Source organism: Arachis stenosperma, chromosome 4 (genome assembly GCF_014773155.1).
Source record: "Arachis stenosperma cultivar V10309 chromosome 4, arast.V10309.gnm1.PFL2, whole genome shotgun sequence".
NCBI classification, from domain to species: domain Eukaryota; kingdom Viridiplantae; phylum Streptophyta; class Magnoliopsida; order Fabales; family Fabaceae; genus Arachis; species Arachis stenosperma.
Window position 1 is genome coordinate 11,084,631 of NC_080380.1, and position 26,406 is coordinate 11,111,036.

Genomic DNA, 26,406 nt, shown 5'->3' on the forward strand with positions numbered 1-26,406 from the left:
CAAAAGCTCATCAGATTATCAGCATCAGCATCTTATGTAAGCAAAAAGCAGAGAAAACTGAAAAAAAAAATTATAATAGAATTTTTTTTTTTTGTGACCCAATAGAAAGATTAAGATGCTAAAAATAGAATATCAGAAAATTGAAAATTTTGACAAAAATAATCAATTATCGACTACTGAATTTTGTTGACCCAAAGTTTGAAGCTAGGAAATAAGAATCACTTGTAAATTTTTATCATTCTATAGGTATATGTTTAAAAACTTAAAATCAAATTATTAATTTTTATAGGGACTTAAAATAAATACATTACTTTTGTGTAGGAGCAAAAAATTAAACAATAGTAATACATAAACAAAATACTTTTAGAAGTCCTTAGATATAAATTCTTCTTTTTTTATAGATATGAAAAATCAAATTCCTAGTATTTTTCAAAGAGGTTTTTATTTTATTTTATTATGTTTTGGTTTCTACTTTTAAACAAAAATATTACATACACAAAAATATCAACTATGAACTATCAAATTATACATTATATATTTATGTATATTTATAAATATTGATTTATACATTTTCTTACTAAATAGCCAATCACCAAAATAATTAAACTTTTTCATAATAAAATAATCAAATATATCATAATAGAAAATTGAAATTTTAAGAATATAATAGTAAATATTTTTTAGAAAATACCAAATATGTATTTTATACATAATTGATTATTGGGTTTTTATTTTAATAGAAAGACAAATAAACTCTTGATTTACATTTTAGATAGATTAATCTTTAAAGAAAAAAATTTTAATAAATTTTTTTAGAATAATAAACATAAACAAATTAATTTAAATTAAGATCTTTTATCATAATTATAAGAGACTAGTTTAAAAATTATGTAAAACATATGTTATTCTAAAAAATTTTATTGATATTTGTTTTGAAGGTTCTTTATGAATTTATTTATCGGCTAATTTTTTTTTATATTGGAAGGGTATGTGAGTTGTGCTTGATTATGGTGTATACAGGTGTTAGACACAAGTGTGGGACAGGGAGAAATCGGACCGTCCGAATTCTTTGTTAAAAAATTCGTTAATCACAAATCGGACCGTCCGATTAGTTTTTGTTTTTTTTTTATTTATTTAACATGAAATCGGACCCTCCGTGTACAGGTTTTTTTTTGTTTTTTTTAAAAACCGAAAACGGACCCTCCGTTTTCTATTTTTTTTTTTAATTTTTTCTTTAAAACAAAATGGACCCTCCGTTTTTAGGTTTTTTTTTTTTTTTTTTTAAAAAATCAAAACGGACCGTCCGAGTTGTGATTGTTTGTTTGAAAAAAAAATAAAACAAACAAATCGGTGCATCCGATTTGTACATCCCATACCAATATAAAACACGTTTCTGTTCACAGCTTCTTGTTATACACTTCTCTCTCTCCCACATAAAAAATAACAAGCGTTATTTATCACTCTATTTATTTATTTATTTTTATTACATGGTTGATTTAAGTAGCAGTGTGCAGTGAATTGTGAAAGGAAAGCGAGGCAGCATCCAGTAGCAGAGGGAGCTCTTTTTCTTCCAAAACCCTACAAACTGCAGCCTTAAGCTTCTGTTACTCTCAATCTCATACACTCTTCTTCTTCTTCTTCTTCAACAGCAGAAAACCCTAATAATCTAATCTACTAATAAAGATGCCTCCAAAAGCTGCGAAATCGAAGGAAGCACCTGCTGAGCGCCCAATCCTTGGTCGATTCTCTTCTCACCTCAAGATTGGCATTGTAATGCTTCTATATCTCTCTTCCCAAATCCACTCAACAAGTTTCAATCTTGACGCTGTTCCAGCATCTCTTTTTTCAATCTCTAATTTGGGTGTTTGTTCTTTCCACTTCATCATCGCGTTTCCATTTCTTCAATCCCTAATAATACCCCAATACCAGATTTTTACTTCCTTTAACTTCATGAATAAAAACGGCTTGCTTCAATTTACGACCTCGTGATTTAAAACTATGGATTGGAAGCATTAAGTGTATGTTGGGTTTAGTTCAGCTTTTAGAGCTGGAAAAAATTTTTTTTTTTAATGATTTCCAAATGTTATCTTCAAACTATTCATCATAAGCTCTTGTGATTCATATTTATTTTCCTTCCAGGTGGTTTTTCATGTTAGTTAATAGTTGTTGCTACCTTGTTCAGGTGGGCTTGCCAAATGTGGGAAAATCTACACTTTTTAATACACTCACCAAGATGGCAATACCTGCTGAGAACTTCCCATTTTGCACCATTGAGCCTAATGAGGCAAGGGTCAATGTCCCTGATGAGAGATTTGAGTGGCTCTGCCAATTATACAAGCCAAAAAGTGAGGTGAGTGATGAAACTCTTACAAATGCTTTTAGTGAATTTTATGGCCAACTTGATTGAAATCCTCTTTCTTTAGTATAATATGGATGACATGTGAAGATTTATGAATACAGGTTTCAGCTTTCTTAGAAATCCATGATATAGCTGGATTGGTCCGAGGTGCTCATCAAGGACAAGGGTTGGGAAATAGTTTTTTGTCCCACATCCGTGCTGTAGACGGCATTTTTCACGTTCTACGTAAGATGCTTAATTTTCCTTGCATCTCATTTTGTTGGGGTTGCATTACCTAGATTATGTGCAATAATGATTTGTGAGTTATTGACCCTATGCCCTTGCTGTGTTTAGGAGCATTTGAGGATCCTGATATTATCCATGTAGATGATGTTGTTGATCCAGTGAGGGATTTAGAGGTTATTACTGAAGAATTGCGGCTGAAGGTATGCTTAATTAAAAACTTTTCTCTACCATAAAGAGTGACTTTGGCACCTACAATCACCTTGTCATTAATATGAAACTGCATGTTAGACTGTTAAGTGGAAATCATTTTGAGGGGATTTACTTAACAGATATTGACAGATATACTCATTGTTTTTTTTTTTTTCCTTTTATGTTTAGGATAATTCATTATCCTCTAAATTCAATGTTTCTCTTCATCAAAATGAATTCCTTCTTCTTCCAAAAAAAAGGTGAGGGGTTGAGGGATAGGGTTGAGGCGTAGATCTGGGCTAGAGTGTTACAACTTCTTTACACTGAATTAGTGTGCATAGAATAATTCATGACTAAGGAATAGAGATAACTTCCAAAACATCACTGTACCAGTATCTAGTTGCATTTCAGGAAGAGGGAAATAGAAAATAGTAATAACTAACATGAGAGGTTTAGAGAAATCAATTGTACTGGTCATATGCTTGTATTTGGAATGAAAATGGGAATAATGCTTCCTAGCACAGGTCACAGAATGGAATCACCATCTTTCAAGGTGCCTATTTGCTCCTAAGTCGGGTTGTGTTTGTGGCTTCTCTTAATGTCTTTATGTTCTGCTTATGGTTGCATGCTATTTGTGTTATGCTAAGCAACTAAGTTGCCATGCACTTAGCTTTTTGAAATTCAAATCCTTCCTCCCCCCCTCCCCCCGGTTCTCTCTCTCTCTCTCTCTCCACAACTTGTACTTCTGTATTTTATTATTATTAATAAAACTTATTTTTACATACAAATATTCAGTAGAGCAGTTGTTCTCTGTAATATAACTACTTTGCATTATACTCTAGGATATTGAATTCATGGAAAGAAAGCTAGAGGATCTTGAGAAGAGCATGAAGAGGAGCAACGACAAGCAGTTAAAAATTGAGCACGAATGCTGTCAAAGGGTTTGAGTTTAGCTATTGAGCTCTATAAGTTTGTACATGAAAAACTATGGTTCTTTTTATGGATGAATGATGCAATTTTTTAATATCGGCAGGTTAAGGCATTCATTGAGGAAGGAAAAGATGTGCGCCTAGGGGATTGGAAAGCTGCTGATATTGAGATTATAAATACATTTCAATTGCTAACTGCCAAGCCTGTTGTATATTTGGTATAAATATAATTTTTTTTCTTTTCGTTCCTTTTCTTTTTGTCATATATATATATTCCCCTCTCTGAATTCTGAAGGTCCTTAGGCTTTTTATATACGAATATGAATTGGTATTGCCTAAGGGATATTGTGTAGCTAACCATTTAGATACAGATACCTTTGACTTTTGTTGACTCCTGTAACTGCTTTTATAATAAGCCTTTTATGACTTTACTCCTCTTTATGTTAATGGAATCCTTTTCTCTTTGCTTGTTCTTTGCATACATTTGAGGCCATTGGCCATAAAGCCATCAATGTACATGTGGATTGTAGATCATAAACCTGTCAATTGTGTTTCACATACACCTTTTGTTAGCAAATGCAAAGTGCATATGTACATGCATACATCCAAGCATATGGCAGTATGTATGTTGATTATTCAATATGGTTAGCCTGGAACACCATATTCTGGATTTTTAAGAAATTTCCTTCACACTTTATATGTTTTGCACCATATCTATCATATTTCTACGTTAGTCCTCCTTGCCATTTCCTAGTGGATGGGGAAAGCTAGACAATAGACTTTATGTCATTCTTCAATGTTATGTGAATCTGATCTATATATGAATTTTCTCTCTTTTAATTTCTACATTTCATTGCAGGTTAATATGACAGAAAAAGATTACCAAAGAAAAAAGAACAAGTTTCTTCCAAAAATTCATGCATGGTATGGAATCTTTTTTTTTGTATTATTTATTTTTCATCCTTCTGCTTCAATGAGTCATTAGGCCTTGTCTTGTTCATTGCCTACCCCTTGCTACCAGAGACGGATCCATTCATAATATGGGGGCAAGTGCCTCCACTAGACTTTGAAAATTTTGTAAGTAGTACATAATAATGATATTTATTTGCCCCCATTTTGTTGTTAAATTTGACCCTACTATGTTAAATTATTATGGAAATTATTTTATGGTCATGTTATAGACATTTTACCCCCACTATCAAAATTTTTTAGATCCATCGCTGCTTGCTATACATGCATTTAAAGCATGAACCAAGGAATGCTAGTGTTGATTGAAAGTGTATCTACTAGAATCCTGTGGCAAGGAACGCCCTTAATTATCTACTTTTTCAACTATTTCCCCACTATCTGTGTTAACAATTGGTTGCTATTCTTGTTGTTTCTTGTTTAATATTAATACTTACAAGTTATGTTCTTATTGTGCTGTTAGCATTTTTGTGTATTACTCTCTCAACGTTCAGTGTTCTCTAATGTTGGAAACAAATCAGGTAACATTGGTTTTCTCTATTCTACAGGGTCCAGGAGCATGGTGGTGGACAAATTATTCCTTTCAGTTGTGTTTTAGAGAGGACTCTTGCTGATATGCCGCCAGACGAAGCAGCTAAGTATTGTGAGGCGAACCAAGTTCAAAGGTCTGCTCAAAGTATATGTGTTGCTGCTGCTACATGTTTGATGGCTAATTGCTGTCTTTTTTAATTGATTTTCTAAAGACCGAGCATTTACCTCTTTGGCAAACAAAAAATTATGATTTTGAAATTCCAGTGAAAGCAATTTTGTGCTTGTTAGTTTTGAAGAGATAAACTGTACAATTTATCTGGACTAAAATCCTATGCTTTTCATTTTGACAGTGCTCTTAGCAAAATAATAAAGACTGGATTTTCAGCTATTAATCTCATATACTTCTTCACAGCAGGACCTGATGAGGTAATACACATCTTCATTTATCCTTTTGTACTGCTAAAAGTTTGTGTATTTTGAATTTTTGTGCGCTTTGCTCTGAATATGAGCCAAACATCTTATCCTATCTCACAAGCATAGCTCATCTAAAAATCTGGTGATTATAGGTGATTCTTTTTCATATTATCTTAGAATTGTTATTCATTTTTCTGTTTCTCTCTCTTCCTCTGTGTGTGTGTTACTTTGTTGATGGATTGAACAATTTTGTAGACTTTCTCAAATGATGTTACATCATATGTTTTCTTTCGTTTGGTTATTTCAGGTTAAATGTTGGCAAATTAGACGCCAAACAAAGGCTCCCCAAGCTGCAGGGACTATCCACACTGATTTTGAAAAAGGATTTATCTGTGCTGAGGTTATTTCTAGTCATTACTTTTGGACTTTCCTTAATTCAATTAATCATTTTCTCCACTGCATAGCGCTACTGGAACTGGTTTAGCATTACAAGTCTATGGCTATTGATTGCTCAGTTAAACCATAATGACTGCTTCAATCAACCCCACTGTTAACTATGAAATCTTTAGATGTTTGCCTCCTTTCTAAAAAATTTGTTAAGCAAAGAGTGACAGTTTTGCACGCATGGAAAACGGAGCAAAATATCCATTTTGTTTTTAGGCAGGATCCAACCTTGGCATTTTGGAAAAACTCAATTCAATGAAACTTTGTTGTTTCACTCTTGTATTATGGATTAGTGAAATGCTTATTTGGAAAATGGTTGTCCTTTCACTGTCTATATGGTTCACTGAGATTACAAATTGAGATTTGCTTAGATATCTGATAACATTTTATATCAGTTGGCAGAGGTATTTTCATTACCTATTTTGCTTAGTCATTCTTGTTAGAATATATTTGTTCTCTTTTCTGCTTGTGAAGTACTGAAGTTTTACAGATTACAAATTATTCATCAAATTTTCCAAGTAGATGATTGTTCTGTCAGAGGATTTTTCTTTTTCATTACAAAAAAAAAAGTTCCCTGATCATTTTTCATGATCTGATTACAGCAGTCTATTAATATCACACTACTTATAACTAACCATAAAGAATGAAGGTTAAAAGCTATAAATTCTTCATTGATGTATGAGAAGCAACAAATACTTTGGACCAATTTTTCTTCCACGTGACAGATTGTAGGTTGTAATAAATATGTCCAATCATGCAAGTATTAATGTGGGTGCATTTTGATTGTTGTTCCAGGTAATGAAGTTTGATGATCTAAAGGAACTTGGTAGTGAGGCAGCTGTAAAGGTAATTATTTTACTTTTACTTTCTGGTTGTAATTGTTTCTGTAAATTGCTGTTGGATTCCTAAAATTTTGTTATAGTGTCCAGCATCAGATCAATAACTCAGCGAGTTGAGATAACATTTTAGGTCTGATGGTATAGGTTAATTCATAAAACTTGAGCACAATTTCTTTCTTTATTTGGTTCAATCTATTGTCAACCAATGTATGCTAAGCAATTTAATTTCTTTTGTTTGAACTTATTGCAAATTTGTTCCTCAAAGAAGAATTGTCATTATGGCTTTGAAAGAAGGTATCACCTACCAAGTGGTGATTGTTCTATATTGACTAAATTTTTGCCAACAATTGCAGAAATTGATTAACCATATAGAATGAAAAGGGGTGACTTGAGAAGTTGATATGTTGTATTTGACAAGTGCATAAATATTATAAATATATTGAGAAGCCTATGTTCATAGATTTGTTAGCTCTTTGGTTTCTATTTTTATTTCATTTTTTTATCATGCTTTTGTTAAGAAAAAGAAAAACATCATCATTTTTTTTGGTTTTGATTTCCTATTTTTACTTTTTAAAATCCAGAAAATTCTAAAAATTAAGATAGAATCTGATCAAGCTCCAAATTTTTCTTTATGGTTCGCCGATCATATATGTTCTTTGTGCAATCATATCTAATGAAGTCCACCTATGAATGTGGTGCTGAAGTTGTTAATATAAATCATGGTTACCCTACCAAGCACCAGCAACCTCCACATGCCTTCTTTGTTTTTATATATACACATCACTGGCTTCATTTTAGGGACCTAACAATTTCTTCTACTTTATTGTATTAGGCTGCTGGAAAGTATAAGCAGGAAGGTAAAACCTATGTAGTCCAAGATGGTGACATTATATTTTTCAAGTTCAATGTTTCTGGTGGAGGCAAGAAGTGAAATCCAAGAATATCACCTGAACTATGCATGGAGTGTGTGTGCTTCATGATGCTGCCATAATACCATGCTGCACAACTTGTAAAAGCTTGGAATGTAATTTTTGGACCATGTTCTAATTAAATTACTACTACTCCTAGTTAGGTTGAATAATTCTAGTGGATTTTGATCTTAATTGGTTCCCCATTCCCAAATTTGCAATATGCTACTCTACATTTTTATAGATGTTGGTGAATTGATATTTACTGCATGTTATGGATCAATCAATCAATCAATTTAATGGTGGGTTCCTTCATGTGGGTTTGATGTCACCTAGGAATTTTGGGATTACTACTTTTAATGAATGGTTGATTTAAATACTTTGGTAATATTCAATGTGGAGAACTATAATATACCATCATTTGCTTAAATAAGTTTTTCATCTCATACTTCTATGAGGTGTTTTTTTTATGTTTGCATTCTCTTTTATTCATTCATTTTACTGCGTTTGATTTGTGAGTTTGTTAGGATTTGATTTGTGATTTGTGCAACAGTAGATTTTGGGAGTTTGATTTATGAATTTGTTAACGTTTGATTTCTAGATTTGTTTTTAGTAGGTTTCGTTAGGGTTTTGATTTTTATTTTGAAAATTAATTTTGATTTTATTTGAATAGAGATTTGAGGATTATGTGCAGTATAGTTTGTGTATCAAGAAAGAACGAATTTAGTTTTTTTTAACGAATCTAACGTATTTTTATACGAATAGTAAAATGGTGTTAATTAGAAAGGTGTGTGCATAGCAAAATTGAGAATTGAAATTTCCATTGTCAAAACAAAACCCTATAGTATATAGGGTGTGTTTGGCAAACCCGTTTGAGAAGAAAAAGCACGTTTAAGCTTCTTGAAAGCTTCACATTTTTGTTTGGCTAATTTTTAGTTTGGCAAACGCAGAAATGGTTTTGTATTTAAAATCACGTTTACCAGAAGCAACAATTTCTAGCTTCTGCGTTTCACCAACGAGCTTTTAGCCATTTACCCTCAACATATATTTTTCCTTTACCAATTTTATTCTAGCCTTCTTTTTTACTATTTCTCTTTATATGAGTTCTTTTTTTTTATTATTTATTATTTTTATTTTTTTGTTAAATTTTTATTTGACATTATACATTCTTATAATTTTGATTTTTGTATATTATATTTATTATTATCTTTTTATAATATGATTTATTAATTTCATTAGGTAAAGTAAATTAAACAAAAAATTAACCATAAATAAAAATAATAATAGTAAAAAATTATAAAGTACTAAAAAAGAGAACTAAGAGAACTAAAAATATACTATATAAAATACATTATCAAGAACTTTTAGATTTGTTTTTATTACTGTCAAAATAAATATTTAATTTTATTATTTTTAATATTCTTTTTTATAATTATAATTCTGGTATATATAGTTTTTTATTGTAATTTTTTATAATATAGATTATAATCCTATTAAAAAAGACAAATTAAATAAAAATTAATTATAGATATTAATAAAATCATACACGTTAGATTCTAAAATAATATTAAGAATAAAATTATTAAGAGTATTAAACAAAAAATACAATATAAAAAAAAAACTAAATTAACAGTTTTACGTTAATATTTAAAATTTTAAAAAAATATAACATATTTGATTAAATACTCTTATATATAGTCACCAAAAAATACTTATATATATAGTTTTATTTTGCTAATTTTTATATGTTATTTTTATTTAAAATAATATATATTAATTTTATTATAAAATTAATTAATAAGATTATTCAAATATCTAAATTAAAATGATAGGATAATATAAAAAATTATTTAAATTGATGTCTATTTTAGTAATTTTTCATCTAAAAGTGATTTTGAGTAGTGTATTTCAAACCATATTTATTTTACTATAATCAATTTTGATATAAAGATGGCCAAACATAAATCACTTCAATACAAACTTATTTTTCATCAAAATCAAGTTTGCAAAATCAATTCTATGCAAACTCCCGTTTACAAACTAAAATCCAAACACACACATAGTCTGTTATCTTTTGCATGCTATTTGCAAATGCCATCCATTACACTTTTTGCAAAGTAACTATTATTATCAATGAATTTGGATTTTTTAAAGTAAGTTAATAAAAAAGTCAAGTAAAGGATTAATTATAACTAATTTTATAATTTCTATAAAATGTGTGTTTTATTATCTTAATTTAAATCAAAAGTGATTAATTTTTCACTACATCATTTTACTAATTTCCTTACCTTAGAAGATCTTAATTCATTATTAATTTACAAAGCTAAAAGGTAATGGATGACCTTTTTCCTATCAGAAATAAACAATTTATGGTCATCCATTTTCGGTGAAAGCAAAGGGAAATTGTACGTAATCATGAATATTTACAATAATCAGGGATAAAATGAATTTTCAAAGAAAAACAAAACCGCATAAAAATGCTCTAAAACATTCTGGCTTTTTTTATTTAAATATGTTTTAGAAAATTATTATTTTTCAGAATACACATGGATGAAAAATTAGAATAAAATATGCATGACTATTTTAGGGGCAGCACACATGAAATGAAACTCCCAATTCATTTACATTACTCACAAAATGGAGCAGAGTCTGACATGCTCCATTTCGCGTCTGTCCTAGCTGCAATGGTAACTCAATTTCGTGGGTGATGTAAGTGAGTTGGGAGTTTCATTTCGTGTACACTATTCTTGAAATAGAGTGTAATTCCATTTCGTGTGTGTTATTCTTGAAATGGCCATACACATTTTATTCCAATTTTTTATTTATGCGCATTATAAAAATTAATCATTTTCTTATATATATTTAAATAAAAAAACCAAACATTCTAGCTAGTGAACTCCTAAATTGTTTTTTTTTTTTGTGAATGTCTATTAGCTTTTGCTGGGTTATCAGTTGTATGGGGACATGAATCAAGATTTTATGCGGTCTTCTAGGTTTTCATACTTTTTAGATTAGAGGTCAATCATTTTAAGGCCGGTTTGAAAAGTTTTAAAAGCAATTTTTTTTAAATTTTTAACTTATAAAAAGTAATAGTATTAATATTTGGTATAATTTTTAAAATTAAATTACGGCTTTTTAAAAAATTATTTAAGAACTTACAGAGAAATTAAAAAAGTGACTTCTCTCATAATAATAATACTATTACTTTTACCATATTTTTATAAAATAAACACTTTTAGAATTAAAAATTCAAATACAAAATAATTTATTTATAAACTACTTTTAATATAATTATTTATTATTTAATCTATTTTTTCAAAAGAAACTTAATTAAATTATTTACCTAAACTGTACATAAATTACAAGTTGAAAAATATGGAATATTAGTGTAATGCATGTGGCTCAATTTTATCGAAATGGAACCTATACGTGTGCTTTTCTTGGATATGGAAGCATGGGGGACTAGACGTATATGTGAGACAGCTTTTTGTCAGTGTCACAGAGAAGAACTCGGACCGTGCGTTTTCTTTGTTTATAAATTTTGCCTATCAAATCGGACCGTCCGATTTGTATGCTAATGAGAAATAAAATTTGGGGTGCTATAAATCGGACTCTCCGTGTTACCTTAACGTGGTTTTTTAATATGCAATGTAGTACAAGTCGCATGGTCCGAGTTCCATGCTTTGATTTTGAAAAGAACTCGGACCCTCCGTTTTGAGTACAGATAGAAATTGTTTTGGTGAACTGAGAGCTGGAATCACATGGTGAATGAAATCGGACTGTCCGTGTGGGTGGTGTCAACTCGCAGGGTCCGAGTTGTTCCCTCCTAACACCACAAACATGTTAAGCACACCCCTTCCCCATAATGGAGTCCAGCACGTACTCTAGCGCCATATGTAAATTAAAAAGCGAATGCATGTTGGTGTGAAACTATTTAAGAGCATTATACAATTTTGGGTAAATTATAGTATTATACTCGCCTCTTGTTAAATTTGGTACAATGTAACTTAAATTTTCTTTATCATATACACATATTAATCTTTATTGAAATTTATATGATATAGAATTTGATATTCCTGTAATTTGTAAACTATGATGCTAAAATATTTTTATAAACATTACACCAATCTCTTTTTAACTTAGGATGGACCATTATCACCTAGATAAATACACAGAGATAATGATAAATTTCATTAATTATCTGTAAAACTAATTTTTTACAAAATCAAATTTAGGAATTTGTTTTCTTTTAGAACAAGAGTGTAATTCTAATGGACTAATAATATCAATTATTTGATACATTTATCTAATTATATTTTTTTAGATAACTATTTATGAATAAATTAAAAAAATAGTTATTTTTGTTGAAGTAAGTATACGTAATTAAATGTTGAAATTAAATTTTCATAGCAATTATGAACATTATTCTAAAACATTAATGTAGAAAATAATTAACCTCACAACATGAAATGACCGGACCCATAAAGTATACTGGTTAGTGAATATTGAACATGTGTGTAAGATTTAAAGTGAATTATATAATAAAGATGTGAGTTTATAGATTTTTTTTATGGGATAAAAGAGAGATTGAAAAAATTAAGACTCACATTTTGAATAATAATAAAATAATAAAAATAACTATAAAAAAATAGATTTGGATTCTTTAAATTTTGAATTTTACTTAAGCGAGAAAAGTATGATCTCTCACTATTTATTTCATAGGTAAAACCAAAAATAAATATGAGAGAAAAACTATTCAAGAGTAGAAGATCACACTTTACCCTCTAAAATACAAATTTAAAATTTAGAGAATCTAAATCTAAAAAAGAATTTATACTTTTTTCGTACAACTTTAATCTATATAGTAAAAAGTCTGAAGATTTAATTATCTTATAGGCCATGATTTAGGCAGTGGGGTCCTAATTGGGACATTAGGGAGCACTGCCCACATTCTCCTCCTAAGTTATCTCAATTATTTTTCCACCAACTTCACCTCTCTCCATTGCTGTGTAGTGTCTATTAATTGAGAGAGATTGGAAGGAGTGATTAAAACAAGAAACCCTAGTCAAAGGGGCAGTGTTGTGGGCCACCACCTCTTACATGGCACATACCTTCCCAAGGTCCCAATCCTTTTTAAAAAAGAAAAAAAAAACACCATAAAATCTTAAACTACATTTGATAAAATCTTTTGATGTCCACTGGGGGAGAGTGAGGGAGGGAGATTCCCTGACTTTTTTGGCGGGTAAATCCGCAAATTTTGCTGATAATAAAATAATCAACAACTTTTCTGTTGACAAAGGTAATTTTAGAAATAATTTCATAATATCAAACACTAGAAATTATAAATGTTTTGATAAACTATTTTATAAATAGTCACAAAAATAACCATTTTATAAATAATAAATTTGTCAATGAACTATAATTTAGATGACATAGTATTCTTATTTTCGTATAAAAATTTTGTGTTCGAATTTTATTCTTAATTTTAGAAAAAATAGTTATTAAATTTTAATTTCAAAGTTAATATGTAAAAAATTATAGTGACATAAATTATAAATTGTAAATCTATTATCTCCAAAAGGACTAGATATTATATATATATATATATAAAATTATTTATTAAAAACTAAAATATTTATATTTTAATTAATTTATATTTATTATCAATATAATCATTTAGTAAATAAAAGATTAAATTGATAGACACGTTTGGGTTTAATGTCAATTTATTTACTAAAAGAGACTAAATAGACTAATCAACTTAATTAATTTAGTGATTAATTTACTCAAATAAGTATTGAAAATTGAATCTCACTTAGATGAGCGATAAAATTAAAAAATATATATATAAAAAATATGGAAAGAAAAGAATAAAGTCCTTAAAATTTTCCCGCTATACCTTTTGTCCATGCCTCCATGCATTTTTCATTGCATAAAGTTTCGTGTATGATAATTTTTTTCCGGTAGAGAACTCAGAAATAGATAAATTGTTTTGAAGAAATGATATTAAGCTTTTACAAAACCAATTTTTTTTTGTTTATTTATAAAATTATTTTGATCTTAATCCAGTATTAAACCTTTTAAAAATCAGCAATTAGTGTTGTCTTTTGAGGTATTCCATTGTCACATGCATGCTAAAAGACACAACCAAAAAAGGGACAAAGGAACTCACTTTTTAAGGATTTGGTGTTACCCTCCACACACTCACTACTAAAGTAAAAATTTTTGGGGGGTAAAAGATCCCCCATCCTTCAATAGTTCAATCAATGCTTTTTAGTTTTTATTTCCAAAAAAGATAAAAATAAAAAAAAATGATGGGTCCCTTTTCTCTTTATTGCAGTGTGGATGTCAAATTGGGTACTCATTTTCCTTTCTCCATGGGTTGGTTGTAGTAACAATGGTGCTGTGTCCTGTGCTTCAATTCTGAAGCCTTAAAGTTCCAATCTTTTCGTGCCATGCTCTCATTTCTGCTTCAAAAGTTTGATACTTGAAGGTAGTGGCGTGCTAGAACCTACATTGTGTTTTAGGAAGTGTTTTTTGGTGTTTTTTTTTGGGGTAAAAAATGTTGTGTTTTTGGTTATCAGATCTCTGAAAGTTTACTCATTTTTGTTTCTATTCATTTCAGTACATTGATGCCGTTCTAGCTTCTTCTGTGCAGTGAATAGTTGCAAACTTGAGTCTACTAAAGCTAGCTGCACTTCATTTATGAATTCTTGCTTAGGAGGACAAGGATTCTGGAGCTTCTGCTTCTCGTGTGGTGGTTTTAGCATGTAAAGTTTCTAACTTGGTGAAGCATTTCTTCTTGGGATTTTTTTTAAAGCTTTTCATATTGCATTTTTAGTATCTAGTTTGGGTTTTTCTTCTTTCATGTAATGCTGTCTTTCTTTGCTTCCTGAAGGGTTAGATACTATTTGTGGTGTTGAAGAATGCTCTTGGGGTGTTTTTGCTTCTTACTGTAACTAAGTCCTTTAAAGTAAGGGCTCAAAACTCTTCCCTTTTTTGGAGATTGTAAATTGGCGCTTTCTTTTACAAGAATTATAGAAAGGGTGTACCTTGGAATCTACTTTGTACTACTTGGTTGTTGGTGGTGGGTCTGAAACTCTGAATTCTGAAAGCTAGTGGCTACCTTTTGTGTCTTAAACTTGAGTGTGAACTATACACACATAAGCAAAAGGTTAAAGTGTTTATAGAAATGAACATGATGAAGCTCTTTAGCCTTGTAGTATTGTCCTTATCTTTCTTCACAGTTATGGGGCAACTACCTTCCCAGGACATTTTGGCATTGTTGGAGTTCAAGAAAGGCATCAAGCATGACCCTACTGGTTATGTTCTCAATTCATGGAATGAGGAATCCATTGACTTTGATGGATGCCCTTCTTCATGGAATGGAGTTCTTTGTAATGCTGGTAATGTTGCTGGAGTTGTCCTTGATAATCTAGGTCTCTCTGCTGATGCTGACTTGAGTGTATTTTCAAACCTCACAAAGCTTGTTAGGCTCTCCATGTCCAATAACTCGATTTCAGGAAAACTACCTGGCAACATTGGTGATTTAAAAAGCCTTGAGTTTCTGGATATCTCCAATAACCTCTTTTCTTCGTCGTTGCCATCAGGAGTTGGCAGCTTAGGTAGCTTGCAGAATCTGTCCTTGGCTGGGAATAACTTCTCTGGCCGGATACCTGACTCGATTTCGGCAATGGCTTCCCTCCAGTCTTTGGACCTGAGCCGCAACTCCTTTTCTGGAGGGCTGCCAGTATCATTGACTAAGCTGGCTAACTTGGTATCTCTTAACTTGTCTCATAATGGCTTCACTGGGAAAATTCCCAAAGGTTTTGAGCAGATGTCCACTCTTGAAAACCTTGACTTGCATGCCAATATGCTTGATGGTCATTTAGATGTTGAATTTATGCTTTTATCAAGTGCCAGCTATGTTGATTTCAGTGAGAATATGCTAGAGAGTGATAATTCTGAGAAGTTTCTACAACGGATATCTGAAAGTATTAAGCATCTGAATCTAAGCCACAACCGGTTTACTGGATCACTGGATGGTGGAGCCGAGCTACCGGTTTTCGAAAATGTGAAGGTGTTGGACCTCAGCTACAATCAATTGGATGGAGAATTGCCTGGATTTGATTTTGTTTATGATCTTGAGGTCCTTAAGCTTAGCAACAACCGATTTTCAGGATTTATTCCTATTGGCCTTCTAAAAGGAGACTCTTTGGTTTTAACTGAACTGGATTTGAGTGCCAACAATCTCACAGGTATATATAGCTAGTTCCAATTTGTCATTTTCTTAGAATAACAAATGTGTCTTATTCTACTAGTCGAATTGGACTTTTGTGACATAGTGAGATCTTATGTTGAATCAAATTGTCTTTCAGGGACACTGAGTATAATTACATCAACTACACTGCACTATCTTAATCTCTCATCGAATGGCTTCAGTGGCGAGCTGCCCTTGCTGACTGGAAGCTGTGCTATACTCGATCTGTCGAAGAACAGATTAGAAGGAAATTTAACCAGGATGTTGAAATGGGGGAATCTAGAATTTCTTGATCTCAGTGGAAACCGTTTGACAGGGAACATACCTGAGGCAACTCCTCAATTTTTGCGGTTAAATTATTTGAATCTGTCCAGCAATTCTCTTAGCAGCTCCCTTCCAAGAGTATTAACTAAATATCCAAAGCTTAGAGTGCTTGATATTAGTTCAAACCAAATCAATGGACAACTTCAAGCCGAATTGCTTGCAATGCCAACTTTGCAAGAGCTCCATCTTGAAAATAATATGATCACTGGTGGTGTTAGTTTCTCATCTTCTCCTGGTCAATCAGATCTTCAGATTCTTGATCTCTCTCATAACAAGTTTAATGGCTATTTTCCCGACGAGTTTTGGTCTCTAAATGGCCTCAAAGTGCTCAATATTGCCGGAAATAACTTTTCTGGTTCTCTTCCAACTGCTATTGCTGACATGAGTTCACTATACTCCTTGGATATATCAGAAAATCATTTCACTGGGCCTCTGCCAAATAACATCCCAAAGGAGCTCACAAACTTCAATGCTTCACTGAATGATTTTTCTGGAGTTGTTCCGGAAAGTCTTAGGAAATTCCCTAATTCATCTTTCTTTCCTGGGAATTCCAAGTTACATCTTCCTACTAGCCTTCCTGGATCAACCACTCCACCAGCTGGAAGTTCCAAGAAGAAGTCCATGAGCACCATTGTTAAAGTAATAATCATAGTGTCATGTGTTGTTGCTATCTTCATATTAGTCTTGCTTGCAGTCTTCATACTCTACATCCGTAAGTCAAGATCTCCACCAGAATATGAAACAAGTAAGGATATCCGTGCTCGTCCACAGCCAGTCAGCTCGGCTCCGGTTCGTGCCACAGACAGGGGTGGTCCTTTGGTTGTATCAGCCGAGGACCTTGTGACGTCCCGGAAAGAATCACCATCAGAGATAATCAGCCCGGATGAAAAATTGGCAGCTGTAACCGGGTTCTCCCCCTCAAAACAAAGCCACTTTTCCTGGTCACCAGAGTCAGGTGATTCATATACTGCTGAAAATCTTGCAAGACTAGATACAAGATCACCAGATAGGTTGGTTGGAGAGCTGCATTTTCTTGATGATACAATATCTTTGACACCTGAAGAGCTCTCTCGGGCCCCGGCTGAAGTTTTGGGGAGGAGCAGTCATGGAACTTCTTACAAGGCAACTTTAGAGAATGGCTTGTTCTTGAGAGTGAAGTGGCTAAGAGAAGGAGTGGCAAAACAGAGAAAAGAGTTTGTTAGAGAGATAAAGAAATTTGCAAACATAAGGCATCCAAATGTTGTGGGATTGAGAGGATACTATTGGGGTCCTACCCAGCACGAGAAACTCATTCTTTCGGATTACATCTCTCCGGGAAGCCTTGCAAGTTTTCTTTATGGTAATATGTTTACATTCCTATATTATAATCTGGCCACGAATATCATACTTAATGTGCAATTCATTGACCTTTCTAAATTGTCTTTTGAAGTTCTTGGATGTGTATTGTGTATACCATCCTCAATACAGCTACTAATTTACTTAATTTCAACACACACAAAACAAAACTTTATTATCAAATTTATAATAATCATTAGCCTGATTCTTTCAACTTAGAAATACAGTATAAAGGAAAAATCTTGTTTCAATCAAGTTTTATATGTATCTGTTATATGTGCATGGATGTGCATGAATTCTAATCCATAATGTTTCTGAATTGTCTCCACTATATCTATTGGAGTTGTTTATCAATCTAAAATATTTGAAGCTTTAACTTGATAATTTAAATGCTCAGATCGACCAGGAAGAAAAGGTCCACCATTAACTTGGGTGCAGAGGCTCAAGATTGCAGTTGATGTAGCCCGTGGTTTGAACTATCTCCATTTCGATCGCGCCGTCCCTCACGGGAACCTAAAAGCCACAAATGTGTTGCTAGATACTGGTGATATGAATGCTCGTGTGGCTGATTATTGCCTTCACCGGCTTATGACACAGGCTGGTACTATTGAACAGATTCTTGATGCTGGTGTCTTAGGCTACCGTGCACCTGAGTTAGCTGCTTCCAAGAAGCCAATTCCATCCTTCAAATCAGATGTTTATGCTTTTGGAGTGATACTCTTGGAGCTTCTAACTGGAAGGTGTGCTGGTGATGTGATTTCTGGTGAGGAGGGAGGTGTTGATTTGACAGAATGGGTGAGGTTGCGTGTGTCTGAAGGTCGAGGCTCGGATTGTTTTGATGCTACCTTGATGCCGGAACTGAGCAATCCGGTTGCGGAAAAGGGAATGAAGGAGGTCCTAGGAATAGCTATCAGATGCATCCGATCCGTTTCGGAGAGGCCAGGCATCAAGACTATATATGAAGAGCTTTCTGCTATATAAGTCTTGTGATGCTGACATCTTGAACTTTGACATATTATGGGAGTATTAATGTCTCATTGGTATCCCATTTTTGTTCAGAGTCTTTTAGTTCTTTAACTTGTTTGTATTAACCATTTTTTTAGCTGTAAAAAATGGGCTCATATGACAAATAGCATGTATTTGCTGCTACATGATGGGTTATGAATGACCATCTGATTTTGTCTAGAAAATTGGGATTATGCTATGAATGATCATGTTTACAAGTACTATATATGTAGGCAGTGTACAAATTGGCCCTTTTTAATGGTTAGCAGGTCCATTTTTTTTTCAGTTAATTTTTACACTTGTATTGTATGTGTAAATTGTTTTGTCCTTCTTTGTTGATTTGATTTTTGGATTTCCAAAGGAGGAAAATACTTGGTAAGGGGACTGAGAAGTCTATAACTCATACAAGGCCAAATTCAGGTGTCTGCAGAAAGTTGGGTGCCACCAATGAATAAGATGTTTCTGTATGCAGCTGTTATAATTGCCGTGTAGTAATTTATGGAGACTGTTTTCTACTTTTTTTGAATTCTAGTACATAATTACTGAACTCTTGCATTTAGAAACATAGCTCTGTGAAGCTGGGATGGGATGATGTTCATAAAAGTTGAGTTGTTTTTACTATTTTCATTTTATTATTTGGAAAAAAGAAAACATAATCCAATTCAATCCTAAGCTTTCAAATTATGAGGACAGAGGTGGAATGTCATGATATAATTATAATTCGGTGGAGTTTATTCTATGACAAAATATTATGTGTATATAAAAATTAATTATTAAATAGACCATTATGTATTTTTTTTAAGTTAGGACTATTTAGTACTAACTTTTTAATAATAATAATAAATTAACCTATTTTTTTCAATAGTTTCTTTCAACAACAAACAGAAACAGTCTCAAAGCTACGATTTTTTTCTTCTTTTTCTTGTCCTGTGAGGTGTTCACCGCTGCCTGATGCCACCGCTCTCCGCCGCATTTGCCACCACTTCTTTCTTCCTCCATCGCCGATAGCTCTCTGCTCTCCGCCACCTACAGAGCTCTGCCGCCACTTGAAGCTTTCCACGTTCTGCCGTCTGCACCCTATCTCCAGCCATCACTTTCTCCCTGTTCTCCGCCGCCAACAGAACCTTAACACTATCGAGGTCAGGTGCGTCATCATCCTAATTGATTTAATCATCCACAAATTCCTCTTATTTTCTCTTTGGTTTCATTCAATTGGTTGATGCTATGGGTTTTCAGAAGCGAGTTTCTCTTAATTGAATTGATTATTTACTTTAGGGTTTTCAAAGTTTGGATTTTTACTCTTCTCTTTCTTCGGGGTTCCCTTTCAGCAAGTCAAAATAGAACAGAATAAAATAGAACGAGAAGGTTAACGATCTTCGGCTAAATGGGGGATCGAGAAGAAGAAGAAGAAGGAAGAAGGAGAGTGGTGTTTGTGACAGTTGGAACGACTCGTTTTGATGCTCTTGTGAGTGCAGTTGATTCAGAAAATGTCAGAAAAGTTTTGGCAGCTAAAGGCTATACCCATCTTCTCATTCAATTGGGTCGTGGATCCTATATTCCTACTAAGGTTGTAACCACTGCTTCTCAAATATCTTCATTTCTTACCCCAAATTTGATGTTATTTATATTAGAGATTAGAGATATTGTTGTTTGTGTTAGTTAGTCTGAAATTAGTTGCTAGTTAGTTATGTTAGTTTCTCTTTCATTGGTCAATATAAGGCCCTCTATATTTTACTTGTACATACTTTTCCACATGCTATGTCAATATACATTTCCCGTTTGTAAAATAAGTCTCTCTCAACTTTTTTCTCTTTTTGTGATAACATGAACTAAGATTAAATTCAAGTGAAAGTTTTTTTTCCCACCATTGTTTTAGCCAAAATGTGCTATTATATTAAGGTTGAAAGATTCCTAAAACAATTTGATATATGGAGAAGTTTAAGGTCCCCTCTCCCCCGGGGATAAACTAGTAGTACCTAACTTGATTTCAAACAATATGCTTCGAGCATGGCCAGTTTTTTCACCGCGAGGAAGTTATTTTACCGAGAAATGCTTTTTATTTTTTCACTGAGATTTTATTTTTCTTGGTAACATTTTGGTTGTAGTCAGATGGAGATGATGGCTCGCTGGCTGTAGACTATTTTACTTTTTCATCAAGTATTGCAGACTATCTCAGATCAGCTTCTCTTGTAATCAGCCATGCAGGTATGCTTGTGATGTTTGTATTTTACACGCTTCTTCACTTATTTTTTATGACATGTAGTTCTTAAGTCTGCACCAATAATATATCCATTGCTCGTTCTTGGTAGCTTGAAATGAATTCTGCTTTCCGATTCATAGATAGGTCATAGGTGTTCACATCCTCGTGTGTCAATGGTGTTTCAATTATATTTGACATCCTTTTTCGTTGAAAACAAACATGGCTATTAAGAGAAATATTATAAGAAATGAGTGGCAGCTCATATCAGCAGCTGCCAAGCATATGAGCATCTGAGAAAGGGTATATTATACCGATTTTCGTTGAGGTTTGGTGAAATAAACATGACACTAGACAAAACAGAGGTTTCAGTGTCACATTTTATAAAATAGAGGTATTAAGTGTCGTATGACTTAGGCGCTTAAATCTTATTAGGGGTGCCTTAGTGTGCTTGGCAGCTACAGATTTATACGTCTTATCCGGTTTAAAGTTGTGAGTTAATAACATTGTCATGTTACCACTAGGCATATATTACAACTGATATGTGTATTGTAGTTATTCAATACCTTCAATAAAATTGTACATTGTTCAATCAGGATTTCCTTCACTAGTAAAAGCTTTGTAATTTGTAAAGCATGTTTTGAGTTTTAGAACGAATGAAGTCAATTTTTGGCATATGATTGAAAAAGACAGCATGGAAAAATCCAAGTGAAATCTGTTTGTGCAGCAAAACACAGGTCAATCAAGTAATTGTAACTATTCTTTTTATTATTATTATTATTATTATTATTATTATTATTATTATTTAATACAGGATCAGGTAGTATATTTGAGACATTGAGGCTGTGTAAACCTTTAGTAGTGGTTGTGAATGAGGATTTGATGGATAATCATCAAAGTGAGCTTGCAGAAGAACTTGCAGAGAGAAAACATCTCTACTATGCTAGGCCTCAAAACCTCTATCAAACATTAGCAGATATGGATTTAAATACCCTCCTTCCCTACTCTCCAGGTGATGCTACACCAGTGGCCAAGCACATCAACAGATTCCTTGGTTTTCCTGATGATTGATTCAAAGCCTCTTTTTTCCCCTTTCTTTTTTTGGTTTTCATGAGTGTATCTGTGAGGGAGGGTAATTGATTTTGGTAATACTTCTGTTTCTCCGTTGGTTTTATTGGAGTGTTATTGTTTTGTACTAGATTTTTGTGTCAAAGAAAACAATCAAACATGTTGATTCATTGAACGAGCAAAATACATGAGCAAGGATTACAATCAAAACACAAACATTAGTACATTACACAGTTATTTGGTGCTAATTCTAGAAGAGTTTGTGTTGTAAACATGGTAGTATTTATTTGAGGAATATCATATTTTAATTTTTAACAAATTTTAATTACTAAATTAGTCTTTAACTTTTTATTTTGACAGATAATTAGTTATTCGTCAAATTCTGTTAAAAATTTTATACAAATTAATTTTTGTTATTTAATAAAGACATAAATAATGTTTACACAAGTCTTTTCATATAGAATAGCAATTTGATGTAACTACTCATTTATAGACAACAAATAATTAAAATGTTGGACATTCTTGATAAAAAGATTTCTTTAGAAACACTTCAGGGAAAAAAATTATTTTTTTAGCTAATGATTTTTAGGATTCGGTACTTTTTGGGGGATTTGGATTCTCTAAAGTTTGAATTTCACTTAACTTTAGAGAGTAAAGTGTGAATCTTTTACCTTTGAATAGTTTCTCTTTCATATTTATTCTTGGTCCCATCTATAAAATCAATGGTGAGAGATCACACTTTACTCTCTAAAATAAAATTCAAATTTTAGAGGATCCAAATTCCTTTTGAGGGTACTTGCAAGTTGCAAGCTGTGTTGTGGTCTTGTGAGCAGGCCGAATTAAAAAATTAAGAGTAAAATTTCTTCCCAACTTCTAATTATTGTTCATAATAACAATTCGTTCTTCATCAATTGAAAAATGATAATACAGTCTTTAACTACTAATTTCGTCAGATTTTTTGGTTCTTCTGTTAAATTTTTTATTGGTTCTTTTGCTAAATTTTCTATCTAAAGTTAACAGATCTTACCTACGTGTAATGTTAACTGTTAAAATACTCCTATCATATTAGCTACAGTCAAGTAGAACAAGTAAATTTCTGTAAATTTTTTTATGAAGAACTTAAATCTCTAACTAATTTACTTATAAACATAGACACATAAATCCATAATGAACCATAAAATATAACAAATAACTATAATTTTCAACAATATATTATATTTGCTATGTTGGTTAGCAGCAGCCTCAATTTCTTGCTTCTTCTTCTTCTTCTTTTTCTCTGCAAAGCCCTTATATAAACAGAGTAAAAACTACCTTATCAAGTTCAATTCTCCTTCAATTTATCATTTCCTTTTTTATCTCCAATGCAAATTTTATATCTCATCATTGCAATATCCATCTGTTAGTATTTTGAATATGATTTTATCATGCTTTAAACCTTTCTCACTCATTTCATTCACAAACTTCTTTCGAATCGTGAATCTTACAAAAGTCATTGATAAGCACATTGACACTATTTGAGGCCAACCTTTGCATATTTCATTAAACAAAATTCCTACAACCAAAGAAGAATAAAAAACAAGGAACTGCACAATGCTATTTATCCTATTTTATGGTTCATTATAAATTTATGTGTCTATGTTTATAATTAATTATGGATTGAAGATCATAAAAATTTTATAGGAATTTATTTGTCCTACTTTATTACAGTGTATTACTGACACAACAGGAGATGTTTTGTCCCTTAAAATGGTTTAGTTAACGTTGTATGTAGGCAAAATTCTTCAACTCTAAACGGAGAGTTTAATAGAGAAGCCAAAAGTTTATCGAAGTTAGTAGTTAGGAGTTGCATTGAGATAAGTCTCAATGTAGTCCCTGAAGTTGCACTCGAGTTTCATAGTAGTTCCTGAACTTAAAAGTTCCCCATATTCATCCCTGAAGTTGCACTTCGGGACTCAGACTTGTCCTTCCGGCACATTTTGTCCACCTGGCGCTACCGGAAAGCTGAGTTGGCATCCTTCGTGACAACTCAAATGTGTTAAACTTTTCAGTACTGAGAGTTCAGAAGATCTTGTACGCAATGCTCGGAGAGAATTACATAACTGCACTTTACGCAAAACCAATGCTGAATATCTAATGAGGGGATTGCTAATTGCTGGATCAAGATCAATAAAAGTTCTCAAGGACTCAATATTCTTCAAGGTATTCTGATTTAACTCGGGCAAGCCAGAGTAACTTACATGGTGGACCCTTCTTGACAAATTGGTCAAGCTTGCAGACTCACCATAAGCTTTATACTCTTCTCCCACTATGGAGCGGGCAAGATCAAGGAATAAGTCATGGATCTTGAAGGTGGTGTTTCCATACTTGTCAATCGATACTTCTTGAAAAAATGATCTCTGGAGCAGCTTCTCTCATTGCTGGTTACCAACATCTTCAACCTCCAAATGCCCTTTGGATTTAATTAGTCCATTGGCCATCCAAAGATGAATTAACTGTTCCTTTGAGATTCGAAAATCTTCAGGATAGAGAGCACAAAAACAAAAGCATTGCCGTGATGATGGCTTCAAATGAAAATCTTCCATACATCTGGTGCTCAGGGATGGCAGAACCAGTTAGCCTCAGATCATCATCTTCTTGTTGCCTCTGTCTGACTCCCAAAGGCAGCTGAAACCTTCTCCTATCATCATCAATACGCTGGAACCTCTTGACCATGTCTTTCATCCTCTTGCTGATAGCATGACGAAACAAAATAGTCTTGGGTTGGAAGCGGGCTAACCACCCTTCACTTTGAAGTCGGTTGGATTCCCTTGAACAATCTTCCAAGATATCTTCCAACACGTGCATGGCATCGGAAAGCTTTTTCAGCCAGTCCTTTATGGCATGGCTTTTGAATTGCTCCTCTGTAGCATCTTGGAACAATGCACGGATTGCCTCGAGATTATCAGACAGCTCTTGGATCAGTGAGTCAACACCAGAAAGTGCTGCAATCTCATTCTTGACAAAAGTGTTCAAGTTTCCAATGAGAATTCCAAGCAAAGCATCAGTTGCCATTTTCAGAGATGAAAGCAAGGATATGTGAAAGTTTAGTGAGGGATAGTTTGGATTTGCACAATGTCAACACCACTCTCAATGTAATCCATCATTGCTTCTCAGACAATCAACCATTAGAAAAGATTAAAATTATGGGGTGGGTTCCATTACAGAGGGATTTCTACTTGCTCTTTGAAGAAAATACTTCTTTGGCAGGTAAATTTTTCTTTATGGGAATATTATGACCATGGAAGTTCAATGGTGTCGTTTCATAATTATTTACCCTTTCCCCTTTGGTTTAATATGTGATTCATTTTTGTCATTCAGTTTACACTTGCATGCATCAAAATGGGGAGAACTGAACTTGCTGAGGATGCAGTTGTTTTGGCTGAAAAAAGGCTTCCAGTTGATTCATGGCCGGAATACTATGACACTTGCACTGGCAAGTTCATCGGGAAACAGGCCCGGCTTTATCAGACATGGACATTAGCCGGCTTCCTTGCATCTAAGATGTTCTTAAAGAATCCTGTGACAGCAGCCATGTTGTGCTGGGAAGAGGACCTTGAGATTCTTGGGACATGTGCTTGTGCACTGAGCAAGAGTGGCAGGGCTAAATGCTCTCGCGATGCCGCCAAATCTCAGATTCTTGTTTAGGATTCTGCCAACATTGTAAATAGTACATTCTTGTTCTACATTGTTGTGACTGTGAATAATGCTCCTTCTTTTCACTTTTGTACATTTGTAAATATCTTGATATTCATTTTTCTGTTTATATAGAATGTTCCTTCAGAGCATTCATTTTGCTTCCCCAAGATTCTACCAAGTATAAACAATGCCAGAAAGTCTCAACCACCAGAACACAGATGAACAAACACATTAAATACTAAGTGCTCAAAAAATATCTGGTGACAACATTTCCTACTTGTCAAAAGAATATGACTGAAGTAAAAAAATTGAAACTGAATACTCCCAGTTGCATTGCTCGTGCTTGCGATAACCATCGGCCTTTAAAGATGGAGAAGACAAGAACAGAGAACAGAAGAGAAGATAAGAGAGTGAGCACCGTGGGCTTCAAAATTGGGAATTGGGGTTTTAACTTGAATTGAGGGACCAAATTGATTCGGGCAGTTTATTTTGCCACATCATTTGGCCGTTGTAATGCTCACGTGTCACGAAAGATGCCAACTCAGCTCTCAGCTTTCCGGTGGCGCCAGGTGGACAGAATGTGCCGGAAGGACAAATCTGAGTTACGAAGTATAACTTCAGGGATGAATATGGAAAACTTTTAAGTTTAGGGACTACTATGAGGTTCAAGTGCAACTTCAGAGACTACATTAAGGCTTATCTCGAGCTGCATTATCATTTTCCATTCGATGAAGGCGA

At 33.0% G+C, this 26,406-nt stretch overlaps 4 protein-coding genes across 6 annotated transcripts; 3 read left to right on the forward strand and 1 right to left on the reverse strand.

Moving 5' to 3' along the window:
- Window positions 1-1,496: 1,496 nt before the first annotated feature.
- Window positions 1,497-8,119, forward strand: LOC130976135 (obg-like ATPase 1). The gene is made up of 12 exons (XM_057900902.1): window positions 1,497-1,770; window positions 2,183-2,350; window positions 2,461-2,584; window positions 2,693-2,784; window positions 3,616-3,714; window positions 3,807-3,920; window positions 4,562-4,626; window positions 5,217-5,333; window positions 5,550-5,625; window positions 5,921-6,013; window positions 6,853-6,903; window positions 7,729-8,119. The coding sequence occupies exons 1-12, from the start codon at window positions 1,684-1,686 to the stop codon at window positions 7,825-7,827; spliced, it is 1,185 nt and encodes a 394-aa protein (XP_057756885.1). The 5' UTR covers window positions 1,497-1,683; the 3' UTR covers window positions 7,828-8,119.
- Window positions 8,120-14,195: 6,076 nt separating this feature from the next.
- LOC130973560 (LRR receptor-like serine/threonine-protein kinase GHR1) lies at window positions 14,196-18,983 on the forward strand. 2 transcript variants are annotated; one of them, XM_057898149.1, is made up of 5 exons: window positions 14,196-14,297; window positions 14,430-14,574; window positions 14,703-16,062; window positions 16,183-17,727; window positions 18,121-18,983. In XM_057898149.1, the coding sequence occupies exons 3-5, from the start codon at window positions 14,997-14,999 to the stop codon at window positions 18,702-18,704; spliced, it is 3,195 nt and encodes a 1,064-aa protein (XP_057754132.1). In that variant the 5' UTR covers window positions 14,196-14,297; window positions 14,430-14,574; window positions 14,703-14,996; the 3' UTR covers window positions 18,705-18,983. The 2 variants fall into 2 exon arrangements, with proteins under 2 accessions (XP_057754132.1, XP_057754133.1); XM_057898150.1 differs by having other exon boundaries at window positions 14,463-14,574.
- Window positions 18,984-19,572: 589 nt separating this feature from the next.
- LOC130977072 (uncharacterized) lies at window positions 19,573-22,281 on the forward strand. 2 transcript variants are annotated; one of them, XM_057902073.1, is made up of 4 exons: window positions 19,573-19,867; window positions 20,057-20,295; window positions 20,834-20,933; window positions 21,740-22,281. In XM_057902073.1, the coding sequence occupies exons 2-4, from the start codon at window positions 20,113-20,115 to the stop codon at window positions 21,994-21,996; spliced, it is 540 nt and encodes a 179-aa protein (XP_057758056.1). In that variant the 5' UTR covers window positions 19,573-19,867; window positions 20,057-20,112; the 3' UTR covers window positions 21,997-22,281. The 2 variants fall into 2 exon arrangements, with proteins under 2 accessions (XP_057758056.1, XP_057758055.1); XM_057902072.1 differs by having other exon boundaries at window positions 19,574-19,872.
- A 1,664-nt stretch (window positions 22,282-23,945) lies between these two features.
- Window positions 23,946-25,044, reverse strand: LOC130974590 (putative disease resistance protein RGA4). The gene is made up of 2 exons (XM_057899459.1): window positions 24,544-25,044; window positions 23,946-24,389 (listed from the first exon to the last, which is right to left on the reverse strand). Exons 1-2 carry the CDS (start codon window positions 25,042-25,044, stop codon window positions 23,946-23,948), a joined length of 945 nt encoding a protein of 314 aa, XP_057755442.1.
- Between the last annotated feature and the right edge of the window lie 1,362 nt (window positions 25,045-26,406).